The sequence below is a fragment of the Desmodus rotundus genome, chromosome 3 (genome assembly GCF_022682495.2).
Source record: "Desmodus rotundus isolate HL8 chromosome 3, HLdesRot8A.1, whole genome shotgun sequence".
In the NCBI taxonomy this organism is placed as follows: Eukaryota; Metazoa; Chordata; class Mammalia; order Chiroptera; family Phyllostomidae; genus Desmodus; species Desmodus rotundus.
The window spans coordinates 147,989,402-148,013,422 of NC_071389.1; the positions used below are offsets into that span (position 1 = coordinate 147,989,402).

The 24,021-nt window shown below is 47.1% G+C and overlaps 2 protein-coding genes and 1 pseudogene across 5 annotated transcripts in view; all 3 read left to right on the forward strand.

Annotated features, from left to right (window-relative positions):
- LOC112318973 (retinol dehydrogenase 16) overlaps nucleotides 1-3,324 on the forward strand; it is a 29,075-nt gene extending 25,751 nt beyond the window's left edge. For 3 of the 4 annotated variants that reach the window (XM_053921298.1, XM_053921300.1, XM_045184636.2), the window contains 3 exons: nucleotides 384-642; nucleotides 1,476-1,639; nucleotides 2,071-3,324. In XM_053921298.1, coding sequence (XP_053777273.1) covers nucleotides 384-642; nucleotides 1,476-1,639; nucleotides 2,071-2,288 — 641 coding nt within the window. In that variant the 3' untranslated portion in view covers nucleotides 2,289-3,324. The remainder of the gene's footprint in view (nucleotides 1-383; nucleotides 643-1,475; nucleotides 1,640-2,070) is intronic. The other variant, XM_053921299.1, reaches the window with a different exon arrangement.
- Nucleotides 3,316-7,364, forward strand: LOC112319005 (retinol dehydrogenase 16-like; annotated as a pseudogene).
- Nucleotides 7,365-10,040: 2,676 nt separating this feature from the next.
- On the forward strand, nucleotides 10,041-23,448 carry SDR9C7 (short chain dehydrogenase/reductase family 9C member 7). Its single transcript, XM_024576416.3, has 4 exons — nucleotides 10,041-10,453; nucleotides 13,736-13,994; nucleotides 14,691-14,854; nucleotides 21,996-23,448. The coding sequence occupies exons 1-4, from the start codon at nucleotides 10,153-10,155 to the stop codon at nucleotides 22,211-22,213; spliced, it is 942 nt and encodes a 313-aa protein (XP_024432184.1). The 5' UTR covers nucleotides 10,041-10,152; the 3' UTR covers nucleotides 22,214-23,448.
- The last annotated feature ends 573 nt before the right edge of the window (nucleotides 23,449-24,021 follow it).

The following is a 24,021-nucleotide window of genomic DNA, read 5'->3' on the forward strand; positions in this document are numbered from 1 at the left end:
ACTGTCTAGAAATCTGAAAATGTGGGTGAATAATTTTCCTGTCTGCAAGGACAGCACCGCTGTGTGAAAGCCAAGCATGACTCTGCGATCCACACTGCAGACTCGCTAGATTTCATCCACATCAGTGCTGCCTCCCCAATCTCCTCTATGAGGCAGGGGCTGGGCAGGAGGACTAAATCAGAAAGAAGCCATACTCTCTGTCACCAACAGCTTACAGGGTCAGCATTGCCCCAAGCCCTGCTGGTGGCACGTAGTTATCTGTTCTACCCACTCCGCATGCCACCTCCTCACACGGTCCTCACTGGGTTAACAGGTGAACTGGACCACAGCTGTGTCCTCACTGCACGGCCTCAGCAGTTGCTCTCTCCCCTCTGTGTGCCCAGGACTCTGGGGCCTGGTGAATAATGCTGGCATCTCTGTGCCCACGGCACCCAACGAGTGGCTGACCAAACAGGACTTCATGAAGATTCTCGATGTGAACCTGTTGGGGGTGATCGAGGTAACCCTGAGTCTGCTGCCCCTGGTGAGGAAGGCGAGGGGCCGCGTGGTCAACGTCTCCAGCATCTTGGGTCGTGTATCCTTGTATGGCGGGGGCTACTGCATCTCCAAGTACGGTGTCGAGGCCTTCTCAGACTCCCTCAGGTACCAGGCTGGGACTGAGGCCCCCTCCGTCCTCCTGCTTCTGTGCTTCAGGGGAGCCTTTTCCAAGGGGTTGTTGATTTCATGCAGCCTCAGAGTCTCTTCCTTCCAGATCCTTCTCTCTTGCTTTGTGCCAGGCATTCATTGGGAAGCACCTATTTATCTTCTGGGGGTTTGGATGGGCTCCAGGACATTAAAGTTTGATTCAGGCTGTCCCTGCCCACAGTCAGAAAGCATCTGGGGCAGAATTGGAACCGGTATTATTCAGCTGTGCAGCTCGTTCATGTACATAATTGCTGTGATACTTGGGTGCCAGGAACCCTACTGGCAGTGAAGCCTCAGGGAAGCACTTTATTCAGGGAGCTTCACAGCAGCAGGAGAGACCGCACTGGCTGCAGGGCTGAGGACGCTGTGAGGTTGGGGAGCTGAGCCCACAGGCACGCAGACGGCCTGGAGGTTGACCTGGGTCAGGGAGAAGAGGGAGGGAATTTAGGAGTACTGGAACGATGAAATGGGCACAGCCCAGGTTTTGAATGCATGTGACGGAAATACAAGGAGATAGATTTAAGTGACGCCTTTCAGCAGAATTGGTAGGATTTAGAGTTAGAAGCAAATGTATGTAAAACTTGGAAAAATACTCAAACTCTGTTGAGGGGCACTACCATCATCACACTTTTCCCCCTCCTGTGCTGCACTTCACAGCTCCCCGGGCTTTTGAGCTCAGTCTACTGCAACCCTATATTGATGCTTTATTTGTTTTTTCCTGGCGGGGTGTGTGTGTGTGTGTGTGTATAAGACCTCTGAAGTCCTTGCCCCTCTGTCTGTGTGCCTTGCAGGAGGGAGCTCTCCCACTTTGCAGTGAAAGTGGCAATCATCGAGCCGGGTTACTTCAAGACCGTTTTGGCGAGTACTGATCTGGTTTCTAGGAGCTTCCAGGAGGCATGGGATCGGACCAGCCCAGAGGTGAAGGAGATCTATGGGGAGAAGTTCCTGGCAGCCTGTGAGTGAGCTGTGTGGGTCATGGGGATAGAAGCAAACCACTTTCTGGAAGCCTGGTTTATAATTAGTACTACCTACAGTCTCAGGTTCAACCTTAGTGCTCTGACTCACCCACAAACAGGGGACCTTTGGTTCCATCTCCGTAGTCCCACGTGGTCCAACTGGTAACCCAGGGAAGGGATCCAGGCTTGTCAGAGCTGGCACCAGTGTCTTATGTGCACTTCTCGTTGTGTTGAGGAGATAACTAAAGCCAGAGAAAAGACACCTGTGTAAATAGTGTGCCTGGGATAGGAATGAGGCACTCTCTGAGTAATTTGCATGGATTCACCGTGTAGAGGACCAGGAATTCTAGAAACTCATTCTATAAGTTGATTTTAATGTGGGAGTGATTGGCGGTGAGAATACATCTGGATTTTTTCTCATGCTGGACAGGTATGAAATCATTTGAATTGTTGGACAAAATATGCACGAAGGATCTGTCCTTGGTGACGGACTGCATGGAACATGCCCTGATCGCCTGCCATCCCCGCACCCGATACTCATGTGGCTGGGACTCCAAGCTCATCTACCTTCCCATGAGCTACATGCCCACTTTCCTGGTGGATGCCATAATCCAATGGAGCAGACCAAGGCCCATTAAGGCCCTGTGACCCATGACTGTGGTGCATAGTAAGGCAGAATTGGGTACCATGTGAGGGAAGGGATGCATCCGTGGAGAGAAGTATGGTGCATTTTGCTCACATTCTCAGTAATGTTATTTAAGTAAAATTAAATAGTTAAAGAATATGCATTTCTTTAAGGCCAGGGAAGTTTTCTGAGCAGAGCAGGGACTAATATTGCAGGACCTTGTTCTCTTTCCAGTATCCCCAAGGTCAACCTCTGCCTGTCCCCACCTCCCTTACCATCCCCAACTCACCGTTCACCCTGCACCTGCTGACCCTTGTTGTGTCTTTTCCCTCTGTCTCTTCCAGAGAGGTTTTCTGAAAGCTGAGTGCACTGGGAACCTAGCAGGATGTGGCAAGGATGGCCTTTGGGAGGGTGAAAGGGGACATCAATACTTCCTGGAGCCAAGGGTCCAGTCTCCACTAAGCTGTGGCACCTGGCCTCTGCACCTTTCCCCAAAGCCTGCACCATTCCCTCCAGGGTGAAATTTGGGATTTCCCAACAGAGAAGATGAACTTGGCTTCCTGAGCAGATAGTGCCTCAGAATTAATGCAAGTTGTTTCAAAGCTGGTCTCTTGGTGTTCAGTGCAGTCTTGTCTCTGCTCATCCTATCCTGGGATATCAAGTGTGTCTCTCCGACCAGGGTGTGGAAAGTAATTCTTCATGGCTTTCTTTCCCTCGTTTCTTTTTCCCTGTTTCCTTTCTCTTCTCTAGTTTTCCCTTTATTTCTGTCTCTTACTCATTTTTCTCTAGCTATCTCTACCTGCTGAATACTACTCTATTATCTCAAGCTCTGTCCATTCACTTAACAAAGATGGGTTTATTGCTTATTGCATGCCAGGCACTGAGGAGCAGAAAAACGAGAAGGACCATCCCTGCCATCCAGTGGCTAAACACGTTTGCAAGCCCTGACACCCTGCAACCACAGCATTCCTATTTCTTCTCCTGCACGCTTTCCCATATCCCATGTATCACACTGTTGTTGACTCAATAAAATAAACTTAATCATAACATAAATTGGAACCACACATCTGTCCTCACTATAGGGTCATAGCACAATGTTGCTCTCTTACCCCCACTGTACCAGGCCTGGTGAATAACGCTGGCATCTCCATGCCCATGGCACCCTATGATTGGCTCATGAAACAGGACTTCACTAAGATACTCAGTGTGAACCTGTTGGGGGTGATCGAAGTGACCCCGAGTCTGCTGCCCTGGTGAAGAAGACGAGTGGCTGCGTGGTCAACGTCTCCAGCATCTTGGTTTGTGTGTCCTTGTATGGTGGGGGCTACTGCATCTCCAAGTACAGTGTCAAGGCCTTCTCAGACTCCCTCAGGTATCGGGGCTGGGGCAGAGGCCCCCCACCTCAGTCTTCCTGCTTCTGTGCTTCTGGTGGGGACTTTTCCAGGAAGTTCATTTCACACAGCCTCAGAGATTCTTCCTTCCAGATTCCTCCCTCTTGTTTTGTGCCAGGCATTCATTAGGAAGCACCTTTTTATCTTTTGGGAGACAGCATGGGTCTCAGGTCTATAAAATTTGATTTAACCCCTTCATGCTCTGGAGGAGGGCCCACAGTAGCAAAGTGACTGAGGCAGAATTGGAATCCAGACAACTTGGTTGCTGAGCCCAGGTCCTTAACCTTATGTTATTTAGTTTCTGGGAGCCCCTGAGCTCAGGGTAGAGTATTTGACTCAATTCTACATATATTTCTGGGTACTTCTGTGAGTGCACAATTAATGTCTGAGGATAACAAGGTTTGTTACTTGAGATACAAACTCTTGACTGCTGTGAAAGGGACAAGAGATACAGAAATGGTATGGCCATCTCTTGTGATGTTGTGGCCATGTTAGCCATGGTGGCCATGGTAGCCAGTGGAATAAGGGGAGTGTTTGCAGAGAGGTCTGAGCTGAGGATTGAAGAACCGAACTTGTACTTCCAGCCAAGATGGAGGCATAAGTGGATACACTTTGCCTCCTCGCACAACCAAAAGAAGGACAACAACAAATTTAAAAACAAAAAATGACCAGAACTGCCAGAAAATCAAACTGTATGAAGGTTCGACAACCAGGAGTTAAAGAAGAAATATTCATCCAGACTGGTGCACCAAGACAAAAAAATATGGCCCAAATGAAAGAACAGATCAAAGCTCCAAAATAGAACTAATCAATGAAGAGATAGCCAACCTATCAGATGCAGAGTTCAGAACACTGGTAATCACGATGCTCACAGACATGGTTGAGTGTTGTCAAAAAATAGAGGGAGAAGTGAAGGGTATGAAAAGTGAAATAAAGGAAAATGTACAGGGAACCAACAGTGACGGGAAGGAAACCAGGACTCAAATCAATGATTTGGAGCAGAAGGAAGATAAAAACATTCAAGAATGAAGAAACAAGAGTTCAAAAAAAATGAGAAGAGGCTTAGGAACCTCCAGGACATCTTTAAATGTTCCAACATCCTAACATAGGGGTGACAGAAGGAGAAGAGGAACAGAAGAAATTGAAAACTTATTTGAAAAAATAATGAAGGAGAACTTCCCTAATCTGGCAAAGGAAATAGACTTCCAGGAAGTCCAGGAAGCTCAGAGAGTCCCAAAGAAGTTGGACCCAAGGAAGTACACATCAAGGCACATCGTAATTACATTAGCCAAGATTAAAGATAAGGAGAGAATCTTAAAAGCAGGAAGAGAAAAGGAGACACTTACCTACAAAGGAGTTCCCATTAGACTGTCAGCTGATTTCTCAAAAGAAACCTTGTAGGCAAGAAGGGGCTGGAAAGAAGTATTCAAAGTTATGAGCCCTGGCTTGTATGGCTCAGTGGATTGGGCACTGGCCTGTGAACCAAAGGGTTGCTGGTTCAATTCCCAGTCAGGGCACATGCCTGGGTTGCAAACCAGGTCAGATCCCCAGTAGGGGACACATGAGAGGCAATCACACATTGATGTTTCTCTCCCTCCCTTCCCCTCTCTCTAAAATAAATAAGTAAAATCTTTTTTTAAAAAAGTCATGAAAGTCAAGGACCTATAGGAAAGGCAAGGACATACATCCAAGATTACTCTATCCAGCAAAGCTGTCATTTAGAATGGAAAAGCAGATAAAGTGCTTCCCAGATAAGGTCAAGTTCAAGGAGTTCATCATCACAAAGCCCTTATTAAAGAAATGTTAAAAGGACTTATCTAAGAAAGAGAAGAAGATCAAAAATACAAGCAGTAAAATAACAAACTCACAACTATGAACAACTGAACCTAAAACAAACTAAGTAAACAACTAGAACAGGAACAGAATCACAGAAATAGAGATCACATGGATGGTTATCAACAGGGAGGAGGAATGGGGGAAAAGGTACAGGGAATAAGAAGCACAAATTGGTAGGTACAAAATAGACAGGGGGAGGTCTGAATATTATGGGAAATGGAGAAGTCAAAGAACTTATATGTATGACCCATGGACGTGAACTAAGGCGGGGGGCAGGGGTGGTGGTGGGTGATGCTGGTGAGAAGAGGGGGTGCAGAGTGGAGGGGAATAAATGGGGAGAAAAAAACAGGACAACTGTAATAGCATAATCAATAAAATATATTAAAAATAAATAAATTTTTAAAAAGAAGAACTGAACTTGGCAACCTGGCAAAGTAGGGTGGGAAGGCTTCCTGGATGTGGGAAGTAAGGGTGAGGAATGATTGAGTGCCTATGCTGTGGGGTCCTCCAGGGATAAACAACTTGGCCTGGCCTGGCAAGAAGGGTGCTGGGAAGGTGGACATGGTGGGCTCATGAAGGGAGGTGGGCCCTGGACAGGCTGCGAACTTTCATGCTGTTGGAGGCAGCACAACATCATGGAAAAGATGGAATCAGGGGAGCTATTTATCAAATCAGCCTCTAGAGAACCCTCTGGCTAGAGGGGAGGGGATGGCTCTGAGTGGGGGGAAGCTGAGACACAGGCAGATAGATGCTCCTTACAGGACAGGTTGTCAAGGAGTTGACTGGAGCAGTAGAGGGCAGGGAGGTGACTGAGGAGTATGGAGGAGGTAAAAAGGGAAAACTGGAGACTGCTGGAATGTAAGGAGTGCTAGAAGGGAATAAAATAGTATTTAATTGGTGCTTTGCAACAGAATAGGTAGGATTTAGAGCTAATAAGTTTGTATATGTAAAATATATAGATACCTACTTTACAGAGACTATTTCACCTTCAGAATTTTTCTCCCCCTGGCTGTTGCACTTCTCAACTTCCCAAGCTTTCAAACTTATTTTACCCCAGTCTTCTTTGGGATTGTACTGTTTTTGTTTGTCTCCCAAGACCTCTGAAGTCCTTGCCTCCCTGCCTGTGTGCCCTACAGGAGGGAGCTCTCCCACTTTGTGGTGAAGGTAGCTATCATCAAGCCCAATTGCTTTGACACCCACATGAGCAGTCCTGAGATGTTTTCTTAGGGCTTTAAGGAGGCATGGGATTGGGCCAGTCCAGAGATCAAGGAGATCTATGGGGAGAAGTTTCTAGTTCAGTGAGTGAGCTGTGGACCATGGGGAGAGAAGCAAGCCATCTTCTGGAAATGTAGGTTCATCATTAGGGCCTCCTACAGTCACAGGTTCATCCTTCTGGCTGACTCACCTACACAGTGGGGGCATGTGGCTTCATACCCATGATTCCATGTGGTCAACTAGTAAACTAATGAGAGAGTTTAGGTTGTTAGACCAGAGGACCACTATGTCATGTAAAACCTTTATTATGTTGAAGAGGAAACTGAGGCCAGTGAGGGAGTTCTTTAAAACTTTCTCTCCAAATTAGAGCCATGAGATGGAAAAGAGGGATGGGGAAGTATGTAAGGATCTTTTCTCATTTTGAACAGAGAAATAAAATCAATCAAAATAAAAATCTTTTGAAAAAATGAAAGTTGAATTTATCCATGGTGATGAACTGCATGGAGCACACCCAGTACTTACCTGGCTGAGAGGCCAAGCTCACCTACCTCCCTATGAACTATGTGTCCACCTTCCTGGTGGGTGCTGTGGTCAACTGGAGACCTCCAAGGCCTACCAAGGCCCTGTGAAGCCAAGACTGGGTGCATGGAGGGTCTAGTTGGGGTGCTGTGTAAAGGTTGATGCTTTATGGGGAGGAAAATAAGATGGGAGGAGTGAGCTCCCCAGTCTCTAGAGTCATGTTGTTTACTCTCCTTCTCACCTCTGCCCCAGGTTGTCCCAGGACTCTGAGGCTATCAGGAGGGAAGAACCCAGCTTTGAGGCTGAGGAACAGGGACCCAGTAGCACACAATATGTGCCCCATTGCCTGAGCAGCTTCTCAAGACTCTGAGCCACATGGGCCTGAATCCACACTTTTGGGAAAGTGAGCACTGGGAGGGGGCTCAGCCCCACCTTCTCTGCCTGTTTACCTCCTCAGAGTGTGCCTTGGCCCTGGCCAGTCTCCACCTCCCACAAGATGGAAATCGCCTAGAGGAGGTGAAGGCCCCTCTCCACTGAAGATACCCGTGGATAGAGGTGGAGGTGTGGAGGACAACCACCAGGCTGACTCAGGTGCCAACTCAGCAGGGAGGCCCATCATCTGAGAGTGGGTGGCATTCCCAGCCCTAGGAGAAGAACCTTCTACATGGTCCCGCAGCACTCCAAGCCTCCAGTCCACAGCCTGTATTTTGTAACGAACTATAGAAATGATCCCTGAAAGTATAGTCTTCACAGCCTGTATTTTGTGATGTTAGGAGTTTGAGCCCAGGGGAGCACTGCCTGAGCCAGTAGTCAACTGGCCAGAGAGGCCCATAAGATGATGAGCCAGGCCCAGGCCTGTGCTGGGGCAGTCCCAAGTCATCCTTTTCATGATCCAGAGGCAGTCCCTGGGTCTCATTTGTCTTCTCAAGGACTAAGTTACTCCTGGGCCTGCTCAGCCCTCAAGTGAAATTATATGACATCTCCCAGCCAAGACTTCCCTGTTCACTCAGCCAGGAGGCAGAGTGGGGAAATGCCTCCTAGATCCAGTGTAAGAGGTGTTGTGGCTTGGAGTGGCTATGAAGTAGGTGAGGTTTGCTTCTATCACTTCCCATACAGGCTTCGGGTTTGTTCCCCAAAGGTGGGTATACAATCTGACCTCCTACCATCCTTGGGATAGAGTAGCCACGCTCTCTGTCCTTTTCCAAGGAGACACCTGCTTTGACTGATTCTGGAACTGACCAACCTTGGTAGAAAGTGGAGCACAGAGACGCATCTTTGTCCCTTCACTCTAGGGAACTTTGTGTCAGACCCTCCAGACACGGAAGGTATGGGCAGTTGGTCCTGTGTCCCTGGGGATGAGCTGGTCACCAGGCTCATCCTGAGGAGTGGTGACCCTAGAGGTTTATCCAAGAACCACTGTAGACTCTAGCATCACCCTGCGCCCGCATCTTACGCAATCCTGGGTGTGGTCCCTCATGACTCACACCTCTGTCTCGCATCCTTACTTCCTTAGGTTGACCAGTTTCCCTCCTATCCTTCTGTGAGTTCTTTGCCCCATGGCCTGGAATCCCTCCCTTCCAAGTCCCGACCTGGAGAACTTTCCAAGCAGCTGTCCAGCCCCAGTCTTCAGAACCTCCCATATGTCATTTCCTCTCAGAGCCAAGGACTCAGCCCTGGGCCCTTTCTGCAGCTGCCCGGGGAGCTCACGACCCATCCTCATGTCCTCATCTCATTGATACTCACATCAGGACTCTCTCTTCTCCTGCCTTCTCTCCCTATGCCCAAAGTGTCCCCCCTCCTATTACTCTTGACACCTGTGGATCTACCTGCCATCAGCCCCATACCTTAGAATCACTTTGACTCCTGGCCTCCCTTCTCTCTGCACATCCAACTAACCACTGTGCCAGTTGACTTCATAATCCCTTCCTCCTGCCATCACCACCCCCACCACCAGGCTCCTCAGATCACCAGATCACCTCGTGTGTGTCTGATCCTGGGGGTAGGGAAAAATGCCCAGAAAATGCCCATTGGGGGCCCTGCCCCAGGATTGCTGATGTGTCCTCAGTCCTTGACTTCCTCCATTTGCCTGGTCCCTGGGGGAGGCTGGGAGCCTGGCCTGCCTGGAGTGCAAAGGGCTCCTCATCAGTGATCTGAATATCTTCTCCCATGGACCCAGGCCCTGAGGCCCTCAGTCTTTCTGCTTTGTGGGAGTAGGGGCCTCCCATCACCAGCCTCCTTTATAGGAGGGCCCTGCTGCCTCTGGCCTCAGGACAATGAAGACATAGCTTCCCAGAGAGAAACTCTTTTTCATCATCTGTTATAATGGACACTCACCTAAGGGCAGAGAATTCCAGAGAGCTAATAACCTGGAACTCATTTCTCTTGGGGTTTGGAAGGCACAAAACCAATTTTGTTTGTTTTACATTAATGAATTTATTTTAGTTTTTTCGTCTAAAAATAAAAATTAATTTTATTTTCATGCCTGCACTCTTGACAAATGATTTCGATCCCTGGACCATGGGTTGGGGATCCCCAGGGGGGCTTTCTAAGCTGAGTTCTTTCTCATTTACCCTGCTCAGACCACCCAGGTGAGCCACCTCTCAGCACCAACATCACCACTGGGGTCTGTCCCATCCCTGGCACCTTCACCCATAAGGGCTGGGGCAAGAGAAGGGCAGCTACCAGGGCTGTCTGAGGTGGCAAGGCTTCAGGTTAGACTTGAATTTCTTGCATCTGGGCTAATTGGTGTGTGATGCATCCATCCACCTATAAAAATTATAGAGTGGCTCACTCAGGGCCCTGTGTGTGCTGCCAGCAGCGGAAGGGAGGAGAACTCTTCTTCTCAGCAGCCTCCAGCACCCTGCCAGCTGGGGGTCAGAGGATCAGCCTCTCCCCCTGTCTCCTGAGCTCCATCCTTCCCTGGCCTATGGCGGCTCTCACGGATCTCTCTTTTATGTACCGCTGGTTCAAGAACTGCAATCTTGTCCGAAACCTCTCAGACAAGTATGTCTTCATCACAGGCTGTGACTCGGGCTTCGGGCACCTACTGGCCAAGCAGCTGGTTGATAGAGGCATGCGGGTGCTGGCTGCTTGTTTCACCCAGGAGGGGGCCCAGAAGCTACAGCAAGATACCTCCTACCGGCTGCAGACCACCCTACTGGATGTCACCAAGAGTGAGAGCATCCAGATGGCAGCCCAGTGGGTGAGGGACCAAGTGGGCGAGCAAGGTGGGGTGAATTGCATTCTTTAGCTTTCTCAGCTTATCCTTCTTTTTCTGTCTTTCTCCTACAGGCATCGGACAGTTATCAGGGACCCTGTTGTTCAGATGGGGTGGGAGAAGTGATGTGGAGACAGGGGCTGAGGCTCTGGCCCAGTGGGACGGGAAGCCACTGCATGGTTTGGTCTGTCCACAGGAAGGGCTGATTTCCCAAGGAAGTTTTCTCTCTCAGATACTCAGAGGGAAGGTGGGAGGTTGCCAGAGGAGGTAGGGGAGAGAAGCTGTGTTCTGTATGTCCAAAGCTCTAAAGATGGAGTTGCTTCTCTGAGACTTTGGCGGTCCTGGCCAACAGCTCTTGTCAGGACCAAGCTGGGTGACGGCAAAACAGGCGCATGAGGTTGGACTCCCTGAGTGGAGGCATTTGCTCTCCTTGACTGCATCAGGCTAGAAGGCTGAGGACAGAGAGATCTGTCCTTTCCTCGCAGCATGGTGGTTATTAGGCTGAACTCAGAGTAAGTGCTGACATCAGAATAGATGCTCCTATTGGGAAAGGAGGCTGTGGGCTGGGGCTGGACCAGGACTGAGTAAGGACCTGCCTGGGAAGCTTCCTGCATGAAGGGCATGGACACAGGAACAGGAAGAACAGGGTGGCTCTGTTGTAGAAGTGGCAGCCTAGGGGAAGTCCTAACTCCTAATGGAACTAGTCTAGGGTCCATGCCCACAGGTGGGGACCGGAGAGCCCTGGAGGGACCAGGCTTTATTTTTTTCCTTAGCACTAACCACTATCCCCTATTCAATATCATTTATTTATTTATTTAATAAACAAATATTCATTAACATTTATTTAAATATTAAATTTAATATAATAAATTAAAATATTTATTATTTGTTGTCTATAAATTTATAGATAATAAATTTATTATCTATAAACTTATAGAAAATAAATCATTTATTGTCTTAATGATTTGACAATCATTATTTTTTTGTCATTTAATGTCTATTTTCCCTGCTACAATAAAGCTGAGGGTAGGGAGGGGCAGGGCTTTTTGTCTCTTTTATTTACTACATATCCTTAGTATTTAGAACAGTATCTGGCATCTAGCAAGGTGCCAAATATTTGTTGGGTGAACTAAGTCATGAATAATTCAGCAAGAGTGAGTCTCTTTTTTCAACAGGCTGCCTTGCCCAGCGCCCTAGATTCAGCCCTGAGCCACTCGTGTTAATGATTTACTGGGTATATTAGTTTCTTATTGCTGCTGTGATAAATGAACACAAACTTAGTGGCTTAAAACAACACAGATTTATTATCTTGTAGTTCTGGAGGTCAGAAGTCCAAAATAGGTCTCACTGGGCTGAAATCCAGGTGTGGGCAGAGCTGTGTTCCTTTGTGGAGGCTCTAGGGGATAGTCCACTTCCTTGCCTTTCCCATCTTATAGAGGCCACCTGCATTCCTTGGCTCATGACCCTCTTCTATTTCCAAGGCCAGTGAGGTCAGGTCAAGTCCTTTTCACACTGCAATCTCTCTGCCTCCCTCTTCCACTTAGAAGGACACTTCTGATTATACTGGGCTCACCTGGCTAATCCAGGATAATCTCCCCATTTTAAGGACAGTCAATTAGCAATTTGAATTTCATCTGCTACCTTAATTCCTCTTTCCCATGTAATCCACTGTATTCACAGGTTCCAGGGATTAGTATGGGCCCATCTTCGGGGTCGTTTTTCTGCCTACTCCATTAAGCAACATCCTTGGTCTAAAAAGCATTGGGAAATGGGGGGAGGGGGTACTGGCACGGCTCTGACAGGTCTCTAGCTGCTCTTTGCAGGGGAAAAAAAAAAAATTAAGATTGTCCTGATTTCCCAGCAAGCAAAGTTGTTTACCCAGAATGATCAGAGGTAGTGGTGAGTGTGTGTTTTTAACCCACAGGCAGAGATCACTTGGGTTTTATAGTCTTTGGGTCTCAGAAGCCTCATTCCCTCCTCCGTAAGACCAGAGAGTCCCCTCTGCCTGAGAAGGTTCTGAGTTCTGCCAGCCAGTCGGTCTCCTGGGGTCTCTCTACTTGGAGGAAAAAGGAAGATAGGGTGGGGCATGGCTTTTGTGGGGGCCAGGGCCCCAGGGGAAAGGGTGGCCCCTGTGTGGTGGTTACTTTCAGCCCTGCCCTCAGGAAAGAGTGGAACGTGTGCCCAGAGGAGTACTTGAGGCTGCAGAGGCAGGGTAGGGGTGAGGGGTCATGGGGGAGGGGAAGGGAAGGAGCCAGGGCAGTGGGGCTCATGGAATCCCTGAATGAAAGACCTGGAAGGCCTTCTTGGGGATCATTTAGAGGCTTTTCCAACATGTTTTGTTTTGTTTTGTTTTTTTAAGCATCGAACGCCCTCCTCCAGGTAGACTTTAACTTGTAAAACAAATGAGAATTGAGCTTCTCCTGCATTCCCCGCCTCTGGACAGGTTCTGAGGTGCAGCCTGGGAAGCTCAGAATTGCAAATCACAGGCTGGAAACAACTGTTCTAGTCCAGTCAACCTAGAATCTGAGGCCCAGAGAGAGAGACTTGTCCAAGGCTGGAGGTAGAACCAGGACTAGAACTTGAGCTCTTCAAGCCTGGTCCCCTGCAGAATTGAATGGCAATACTTAGCATTTTTTTTCTCCATTTATACCAACTGAATTTAATGATCTCAGACAGCCCTTTTCACACTTTCCATAATTATTTAAATGTTTCATATATTTATTTATAAATGCTATTTATTTCTTCTCTGGTTTGTGAGCTCCTTAAGTGATAAGACCCTGTCTTGTTCACTTCGTGTCTCTAGCACTTTCCTCTGTAACTGACAGAACACTGGGTTCATGAATGGATAAATGAATGTGTGAATGGATGAATGAATGAAGTAATTTTGGTAATGTGTGTAATAAATAAAATTGGTCTCTTATACTTAGGGGAATACAGATGGGGGAGCATAATGGGAGAAAGAATTCAAACATTTATTTGTTGGTATGAAAATGATATCTCTTTTCTCTTTTCCCAGAGCTAGCAGCTTAGATGTCATTAGCTAAAGTCTGGGTTGTTAGCTGGTACAGGGCCCAGGTAGCTGGTAGATTATGTGAATCAGAAAATGGGCCCCTTTAGGGAAAACTAATTAGTAAAAGGCACATCTTCCTTCAGGCTGTAATAGCTCCCTGCCTAGGCGCCGGCCCGGAGTCTTATGCTTTGCGTACCTGCTCAACCATCCTCAATAGCCCTGAGCAGTGGGTAGGAGACATTGGTGATTTCTGTGTGGTTCTCTCTCTCCGTCTCCCCACAGGTCTCTGGGCCCTGGTGAACAATGCTGGTGTGGCCGTGCCCAGTGGTCCCAATGAATGGCTCACTATAGAGGACTTTGTGAAGGTGATCAATGTGAACCTAGTGGGACTGATCGAAGTGACCCTCCACATGCTACCCATGGTCAAGAAAGCCCGGGGCCGGATCGTCAACATGTCCAGCTCTGGTGGTCGTGTGGCTGTCATTGGTGGTGGCTACTGTGTCTCCAAGTTTGGTGTCGAGGCCTTCTCTGACAGTATCAGGTGACAGAGCCTTGGTGCCAAGCCACTCTGGGTGGGAGTCTGGGGTGTCACCTCAGGAAGAGAGGGCTGGGGGCAGGGAGAATGACAGCAGTGGGCAGGGGAGTTCAGAAGAGAAGAAACTGAAACAGTAGAAGGAAGCAGGCTGGCCCTCAGGGGGCCTTCCCCAAGGACCAAGGGAAGAAAGGACTAGAGAACAGGCGGGGTGGTGCTAGGAGACTATCTTCCTGCTTTCCCTTGAGCTGTCCCAGAATAAGTGAACCCCTATGTGGGCCTGTGGGAGTAGGGGGTACTATCTCCCAAACACACAGAGAGGCCTGGGGATAGACATGCTTGTGGGAGACCCTCCAAGGAGGATGCACACCTTGTACTGACCTCTCATCCCCTTTGCCATGTGAGTGCTGGGTATGGGGCTGAGTGGGAGGGACCCGGTGGGAGGTAAGTCTAGATTCTTTGTTAACTTCCTCCCTCTGGGTTTGCCTAATGTCAATTGCCCAGACACCAGGCTTGGGAAAGGGCTGAGGCCCTACAACAGGGTTTACTTGCATGAAAGCCAAGGCTGGTCTGGTGCAAGGGGTAGGGAGAATGCCTCCAGTTTCCTGAGGAGATCGGCATCTATACAGGTGTCAGAAGTGACTCTCCCCTGACGACCTTTTGTCATCTTGGAGTCCCAAACTGAATCCAACTCTTCTTTCCCAGGCGTGAGCTCCACTACTTTGGGGTTAAAGTCAGCATCATTGAGCCCGGGAACTACCGGACGTCCATTCTGGGCAAGGACAGCATAGAGTTGCGCATGCAGAGGCTGTGGGAGCAGCTGCCTCAGGAGACCCGGGATAGCTATGGAGAGGAGTACTTCCGCATCTGTGAGTTTCCTTCACAGGGAGAGGGTTCTCTGAGACGAACAGGGAGATCTTGGGGGTCACTGACATACTTTCATTTTACAGAAGATGGGGTGGAGGCTCAGAGGGGTTAAAGGGCCCACACAGCTACCGACAGAGCTGAGATTTGAGAACAGAGACCAAGTGGACAACTTCTGGCAGTGTCAGAACTAGAGCTGCCAGGGAGATGGGGGCACTAGGAGAGATGCTATCCAGGGACAGTGCCCTCTTCTGGCACCTACTCCCCGCCCCATGTCATTATGCTGGGGAATCAGGTGACAATGCACTGACATAAGTACAGAGAAGTTATTAAGAGCACAGCTGCCTGAGCCAGACTGCCTGGGTTTGAATCCTGGCTCTGCCACTTACCAGCTAGGAGACTTTGGGCACATTACCTAGTCGTGCCTCAGTTTTCTCATCCACAAAATGGAGCTAATGATAGTGTCTACCTCACAGGGCTGCTATGAGGATTAGTATCTGAGATATTTTGCACACACTAAGTGCTTGTTAAATTAATAAAGAGGAAAAGGAGCACAGGAGTATTTTAAAGGAAAAGTCTCTAGGCAACACTCTTCCTCTCCGAGCTAAGGGTCTTCTGTGAACCTCAGATGTTTAGGGTAAACAGCTGTTTACTATGCTGCCCCCAAAACTTTGTGCAGTTCTTTCAGTTTGATGGATGAATGGAACCCTGGCCATTGGGGCTCAAGAGGAGGGGGTGGCTTGTGGGTGCAGTGGAGGAGGAATTGGCCGAAACACCTGTTAAAGCACCTCATGGTGGGAGAGAAAAGGCCACTCTGAGGACCAGAGGTGCTCTCATTCACTCAGATCACCTAATCTCAAAGCTGAGGTTTGATTTCGGGAGAGGATGATCCAGAAAACTTCCTCGTTCTCTCCATTTCTCTGGCTCCCAGCAACTCAGAACCATCTCTGTAGCTGCCTTTGGGAGTGGGCAGCCTCTGACCTGTCACTATAAATTGGTTCTGGCACCATCAGCTGCACCTCCTTGGCAAGCAGCTCACTTCTCCAGGTGCTTCTCTGTGACCTGCCTTCTGGTCAGGAAGGTAGGGCTGGCCCTTCGTGTGTTCAGGAGGCTTCTGGGCCAGAGTGAAGCAGCCATGCAGGCTCTCAGCCCCTTCCTGCTTCCTTTGGACCTCAGTGGTCTAGTTACTCATTTCCCTAACCCAGATTTTTTCCCTCTCTTTATTTGGCTTCTGTGAACATCCCTAAAGACAGTTTACTGCTGTGGGTAAGTTCTTAGACTCCGGAACTGGGCTGCCCAAGTGCAAATTTCAGCTCTCCTGTTGGCCTTGGGCAAGTTACTCAGTTTTCCCATCTGAAATGAGTTATGAGAATGAAATGAATTAGTGTATATAAAATGCTTAGAAGATTACCTGGTCCCTGGTAAGAACAATTTGATTTAAAAGTGGTTTTTATCCTCTCTCAGACTGAGTCTGGCCTCCTTCTCTCTGTTACACTGGTATCTGGAAGCTGTAAGTTCTCGCATTGCAAAGAGAGACTCTCTCGTAGTAATGATCCAAAATCCAAAGGGATGAATTTTTGAAACACACCCAGAAACCCTGGATGGGTTATATATGATCACTCGATCAAATCCATGGCAGGTATCTAACTGCCCAGCAGGTTTGTTTCAGTGGCAAACTCTCCTGAACATCATACATCAACAGAGTAAAAAGTCAAGATGCCAAAACCATGACAACCATTTATTCACTTAATACACGTTTTATTGGGAGCCTACCACCTGCCAGGCCCCACATGGGGCTGGCGAGTGAGAGTGGATCAAGCAGCAGGGCTCACAGCTCGCTGCCTGCAGCTTGAGGCTTAGTAGGGCAGACAGATCTTAATAAACACACACATTTAATGGCAAATGTGGATAAGTGCCACGGAGAGAAACACAGGGCTGTGGAAGAAGAATGGAACTGGGAGTTGGATCCCAGTTTAGATTATAGCGTAGAGGAGGGCTTCTCTGAGTTGATTTTGGGGAAGAACAAATAAGGCGCTGCTGAAGAGTGGAAAGAAGGTATAGATAGGCAGGGCATTTTTTGCAGGAAGGCCCTGAGGCAGAAACATCTTTAAAGGAACTTTAAGAATGCCACAGGGTGGGGAGCAGTGTGAGGGGGCTGAGGGGAACAGGAGAACTTAGAGCACCAAAGCCCACTGAGGATGGGCAGGAGGTGATCCGATTTGTAATTAGGAAGGACTGCTCTGGTTGCTACAGTGTCCCAGGCTAGACTTCACACTGGCTTGGACTAGAGAGGAAGTGGAGAAAATGGAAAAAAGTTGATAGTTGATAGATGCCAGGTGTATATTTGGTCGGCTAGTACTGGAAGGGAGAAGAAGCCATCATGGATGAGTGCTAGGTTTATAGTTCAAAGAACCTGGTGGACAGAAGTATCATTCATTCATTGATTTAGGGGAAAATATTCAGAGAAGTATTCCTTGACGAAAGTAATCTTTTAGTTCTGGACATACTAGAATTCTGTGAGAAGAAAAAAAGCCTGAAGGATTTTACATCAGTTGAAAATTTCTCAGTCAGTGGACAAGTGACAGAAAATCCAATCCAAATTATTTAAGCAGAAAAGGCATTTCTCAACACTCATGACTAAAAAAAATTGAAGGAGATGGCCTTCGGGCATAGCATGATCAAGTCCACAAATGATGTTTTTAGGACCTGGTTTTACCCTATTTCTTGGCTCTGCTTCTTTTGTGTTGGCTCCAGTCTCATAGGCTCTGTCCCCTGTGGGGGTCCCGTGGCTGCAACATCTCTTCCTCTCCTCCCAGGGATAGTTCTTCCAGTAGCTCCTCAAAAGGCCTAAGATTCAGTCTACCTTGGTGGACCTAAGATGGCAGGATCAGGGTCAGAGGGACCGCAGAATGTACCCAACCATGAGCTCATCAGTGTGCCCAGGGGAATGTGAAGATCTGATTGGCTCAGGCTGGGTCGTGTGCTCTGTCAGACCAAGACTCAGAGAGGGAGAGGCAAGAATCCCCAGAGAAAAATCTGTAGCTGTTGCTCTTAGCAAGGGAAATAGATGGGTGGGTGGTGGGGGGAATAATATATATCCTCTGTGAGGTCATCCTAAAACTCTCCCTTACAAAAGAGTGGCCCAAATTATTTATGGGGCCTCTATGGGGCTAGGGTGAAACCCAGATTCAGCCTGTGTCTGGAAAACCTCACAAGGCCGTTTTCTAAGAACGTAAAGTGGCTCAATGCAGGCAGCAGTTGTAGTCTTCTGCGGGCCCTAAAAGAACATGGAGAAAGAGGAACTTCCTCTGAAAACCACTTGTCAAAAACTGCTATCATTCTTCTGAAGAATAGTAAGGCCTGGGTTTATAAACATGGTTGTGCTGAGTGATCTGTTGTCCATTCCATGACTGCAGGAAAAAAAAAAAAATCTCAGGCAGCATTTGACTACTTTTAGGTAAAAAAAATTTCCAAGTGATTATACTCCAATTTTCACTTCAGTTTAACTGGAGTGTATGGGGACATAAAGATGAAACGAAGTGTCCAGGAATCAGTCTAGCGGAGGAGATGTAGAAGCAAATATACCACCACAGGAGAATCATGCAACAAAGAGCATGGAAAGAAAAACAAAGCAACACCCTGGCTGGTGTGGCTCAGTGGATTGAGTGCTGGCCTGCAAGCCAAAGGGTCTCACCGGTTCAATTCCCAGGCAGGGCACATGCCTGGGTTGCAGGCCAGGTCCCCAGTAGGGGACATATGAGAGGCAACAACACATTGAGGTTTTTCTCCCTCTTCCTCCCCACCTTCCCCTCTCTCTAAAAATAAATAAATAATATTTAGAAACAAACAAAGCAACAGTGCAGAGTCTTAGTTCTACTGTTGCAGAATCACAGAGGGTGGCATTTGGATGCCTTAGTGAGTTCTGAAGAGTAAACCAGAAGGGGAAGAGAAGAGATGGCAGCTACTTCCCATGCAGGGAGGAGCGTGAGCGGTGTTTGGAGACCTGACTACACTGCATGCTTTCGGAGACAGTGTGGATTCAGAGTTCACAGCCGTCTCTACAGCTATGTTTCAGAACTTGTCTAAACTTCAGTTTCTTCATTATAAAGTGTAATAACTCCTCTCTCATGGATCGTTGGATCGTTCAGAGAATTAAACCTCAGCCGTAATCAATCGTTAGTACAGTTTGGCCTGAGAGAAGTGTGAAGGGGCTGTGGTGGGGGTGAGGCTGGGAGAAATTAGGCTCAGATCACAGGAGGCTTTGATGGCCACACTAAGGAGTGTGGCTCTTATCCCAAAGGCATTGGAGAGCCTGTTAAATGGCTCTGAAATCACCTGATTGGATTTGTGTTGTTGTAGGAAGGATAAGGGTGGAGATAAGAGATAGCTGGGAGGCTGTTGCAGAATTCCACTGAAGGAAGGAGGAAGGCCTGAAGTCTTGGTGGTCCTGTGAACTGTGTGTGTTGGTGTGGGGGTGGGTGGTGTTGAAGGAGGCAGGTGCTGTGGAGACAGACTGAAGAAGTACTTAGGAGTGGTCATACAGCTTGACTGGGCAGAAAGTCCAGCAAGTTATGGCAAATCTGACAGTCCCGTGACCTGTGAACCCTGGACCAGATTAGGTATCTTGGAGTCATATTTATGCTAACTAATAACCACTTAACACGGGAACAGTCCCAAAGAAGTAGCACACAATCACCAGGGCAGGCATGTGAACAGAGCACAGTATTCTTGTCCTAATAGGCCTGGAGTTGAGCCTATAAGCAGCACGGTCACCTGCCAACTTTCTTTCTTTATCTCAACCCTGCCAGGGAGGCCACCAAAAATTCCCCTTTCGGCCCCCTCCCTTCCTGGAGAGGGACTAGATCAGAAGCCCAGGAGTTGTCCCTGGCAAAGGAGAAGAGGCCAGAAACTCAGCTATTGGATCTATAAGTGCCAAAGCCTGGTCCCTGATGCTGAGTTCTCACAATAACACAAATGTGCCCTGTTGCCTGAATCCAAAGCCCGTGCTCTTCACAATATAGGAGAGTGATGGGTTAAATGGTACCCCGTCCCCCTTCCCACTGCATGTCTAACAGGATGCCCAGCACAAAATAGGAAGTCAATAAATATTTGAAAGAACGATGAAAGAATGTGCCTTATACTACTTCGTGTCTCAGGTAGCTTTTTCCATCCCACTGGCTGTGTGGGTCCTTCCAATCTTTCAGAGCCTAGTTCCAAAACCACCTTCACACATCAGCTTCCTCGCCGCTTCAACCCACACAGCCTTCCCTGGCTCCAAGTGAGCGCACTCAGCCCTGAGCATCATGAATGAGTCCCCTGACACTCGCCTCCCGGCCTGGCCCTGCTGCTAGTGGACTGTGTGTCAGGCCCAAGGATGGACAGCAGAGTGTTGGCGTCCTACGACATTATCACTTTACAGACAGTCTGGCTTTAAATCAGCGTGGCTCTTTTGGGGACCCCAAGAGGTCATTTGTCCTTTTTCACTGCAGAAGTTTTTTCTCTAGGAAACAGAAAGGGAAGTTCCTCAAAGTCCGAGCTAAGGACACTCAAATGACATTGTCCTGCCCTCATCAACTCAGTGTCTGGCTCAGAGGGGTGAATTCCTAGCCTTCCTGGACCATCTCCAAAGTCAGGCCCACTTTAGCTCTCTTTGTTTTCAAGTTTTAATCCTTTATCTCAAAGTCTGACTCTCAGGCACCAGTTCCTTCAGAGTGCTTGGGGATGTTACTGAAGTACAAGGCCAAGGGCACCTGTGCAGATCAGAGCCCACAAGGGCATCTTGTGTCTTTCTCCTATTTGTGTGGTGAGCTTCGGCAGGCTTGGACCACTTGGTGCTTTGTACCTCCTCCACACTCACGTGCCGGGCGTTAGCCGAATACCCTTACGTTTGTTAGAGCCTTACAAGGCGCCTGTCTGTGCCTGAGATCATTTGAACCCCACAATGGCCTATGACCAAGGCAAAGGCAGTGTTACTATTTTCTAATGACATTTTTTCCTGCTTTTGCAGAAAATTTGGGAACTCTAGGGAGTAAGAAGGAGGGGGGAACCCTCCAGCAACTAGAAATCCCAACCACCAGCCAATATTTTACTTCCTTCCAATTTTTCTATGCACTTACATACATTTGTTTTCTATTCCGTCCTCCTCCACTTTCTAACCTGCTATTATTTATATTTCTTATTCTCTAGGACAGGTACCATTATCCCCATTTCACAGATGATGACAGTTTAATCTCAAGTTCACACAACTAATATGTGGCAGAACTGGGCACAGGTTTTTTTGTTGCTAGTCTAACACAATAGTAGTGATTCAACACATGATTCTTTTTTTTTTTTTTCAATTACAGTTTACATTCCATACTATCATGTATTAGTTTCAGGTGCACAGCGTAGTGGTTAGCCAATCCTATACTTTGCAAAGTGATTCCCCTGATATTTCAAGTACCAACCTGGCACCATATGTAGTTATTACAATATTATTGACTATATTTCTTATGCCGTACTTATGTCCCTGTGACTAGTTTGTGACTACCAATTTGTACTTCTCAATTTCTTCACCTTTTTCACCCAACCCCTCAACTTTTCTCCTCTGACAACCATCAGTCTGATCTCTCTATTTATGAGTCTCTTTCTCTTTTCTTTGTTCATTTATTTTGCTCTTTAGATTCCACATATAAGTAAAACTGTATGGTATTTTAATTGTACAAATACTATAATACAGTATACCATAATGGGTACTTTGCATAATACCCTATAGGTCCATCCATGTGGTCACAAATGGTAAGATTTCATTGTTTATGGCCAAGTAATATCCTCTTGCAGATATGTACCATCACTTTTTTACCCACCTATCTATTGAGGGGCACTTGGGTTGCTTCCCTATCTTGGCTATTGTAAATAATGCTGCAATGAACATAGGGATGGATATATTCTTTCAAATTAGTGCAATACACACTACTTGAATTCAGGAATAGAAATAGGATTATTTACAGGGTGCTTGTGGAAGGGACAACCTGGAGGGTGTGGTGGGTCAGCCTGAAAAGTTAGATCAGTTATCTGATAGAAAGGGAACTTGGATGGAATTCAGAAAGAACCATCGTTAATGACAAATAATAGAGCCTTGTATTTCTTTCTCCCCTCCTCAAACAGATACTGACAAGTTAATAAACATGACTCGGTCGGCAGAGCCAAGGATCAGAGATGTCACCAATAGCATGGAACATGCCATTGTTTCCCGGAGCCCACGTATCCGCTACAACCCTGGCCTGGATGCCAAATTCCTCTACCTCTCCTTGGCTAAGCTGCCCACCCCTGTGACAGATTTCATCCTGAGCCGGTACCTTCCAAGGCCAGCAGACAGTGTCTGAGCCGGGGAAGCCCAAAGGGTGGTCAGTGAAGTGTCCAGAAGGCGGCTGGGAGAAGGGATTCTGAGGTCACAAAAGGTGGCATCAGACTTTCTGGGGACACTTTGCTTGGCTGACACACATTGCTGGTGAATTTATGGGTAACTTCTAATAGAAGATGAGAGCTTCTTCCCACTCACTGCGGCCCACACACAGAAACCTGTGATGGCCCTTGCGGGTTCAAAAACCTGCAGGATAGCCCTGAGAATATCTGTCACTAGTCAGTATATGGCTTTTTCTGGGCCTGGGAAAGTCAAGGAGAGGATAACCAACTCCTGCTGAATCATGAACCTCCCTCAGTTGTCACTGCCACCGGGAAATACTGTGGCACAATCCAGCCCACAGGACAGTCTCAACCACTTTCTTACTGGGTCTCTCAATGTGCATTAAGCTCTTACACACAACCCATTATTTGAAGTGTGTGGTAGAGCAGAAGGAGTACATGATTAAACAGGGAAAGTTTAGAATATTTTCTCTCTATTTAGATTTTTCTATCCATAGGTGATTGGGGCCCACATGAAATAATATACATTTATTTAATTACCATTAATTAATTCTTCAAATATTTATTGAGTTCTTACTACATACCAGGCACTGTATAGCTGTTAGGTTATGAAATGATTCAATCATGGTCTTGGTTTATTTTGTGGTTTTGTTTTTGTTTTTTAGCACAGTATGTAGTAGTGAAGATGGACAAACAGTGATAAAAGAAACAGAGATCAGAAAGTTACATTTTTAGAGCTGTGAAGAATATTGGAGGTCATCTAAGTCAGGGAGTCTCAAACTTGGCTGTATGTCATAATCACATAGTTAATTAAAATAAGATTCCTAGGCCTCAATGTTAGAAAATATGACTTAGTAGACCTGGGATGGGGCCCAGAAATCTGTACTTGTAACAAGAATGTAGATGATTCCAATGCACTTGGGAACTGCTGATAGCTCACTGCTCAGAGGAGGACATGACCAATTCAAAGCCCCCCCAGCATAGTGACCAAGACAAAAGTCAGGTGTTCAGATTCCCAGTGTAGCATTTTTGTTATAAAAGAATAAATTCCTGAAATAAGTAACATTGTTAAATAATTAATTGAACTAAAAATTTTGTAAATACCTTAAATTTCTGGGTCATATGAAGTTCTATTGAAAAAAGATGTTTCTATTGAAAAAAGATGTTTTTGATCTTGAGGAATGGTCCTGTAATAAAGGCAAATGTGAAAATTAAAAAAAAATGTCTTTTTGTGTCTCTTCAATATCTGGCTGAACGTGAAAATAATAAAATTGAACTTAATGGCATCTACAAAAGACCCCTTTTCCAAATAAGGTAACATTCACAGATTCCAGGGAGTAGGATGTGGACATATCTTTTGGGGGGCCACCATACAACCCACCAAGTCTGTTATTTGCATCACTTCTATTCCGGGCACCAAATTCTGTATCAGATGCACTGAGATGCAAGTAACTGAAAAGCCAACTCACCATTGGCTTAAACAATAAAGAGTTAGGGCAAGATCCCATGGCTGAATGATGGTGTTAATCGATATTCTTGCCAACACAGCAAAGAATTACAGATCAGCAAGTGTACTACCTTGCAAGCAGGGTTTATTAGTGACACATTCTCATGGAAGAGAAGAGGTGTTGCCAAGGTGGGGGTGAAAGGCATAGGTTCAGGGCATGGTAAAGGTGGCAAGAGGAAAGGGCAAGGGTGGCCAGAGCCATAGGTCCTTTGTTCTGAGGACTTACATAGTTGGTGGGATGGGGGTGAAGAAGTTACATAT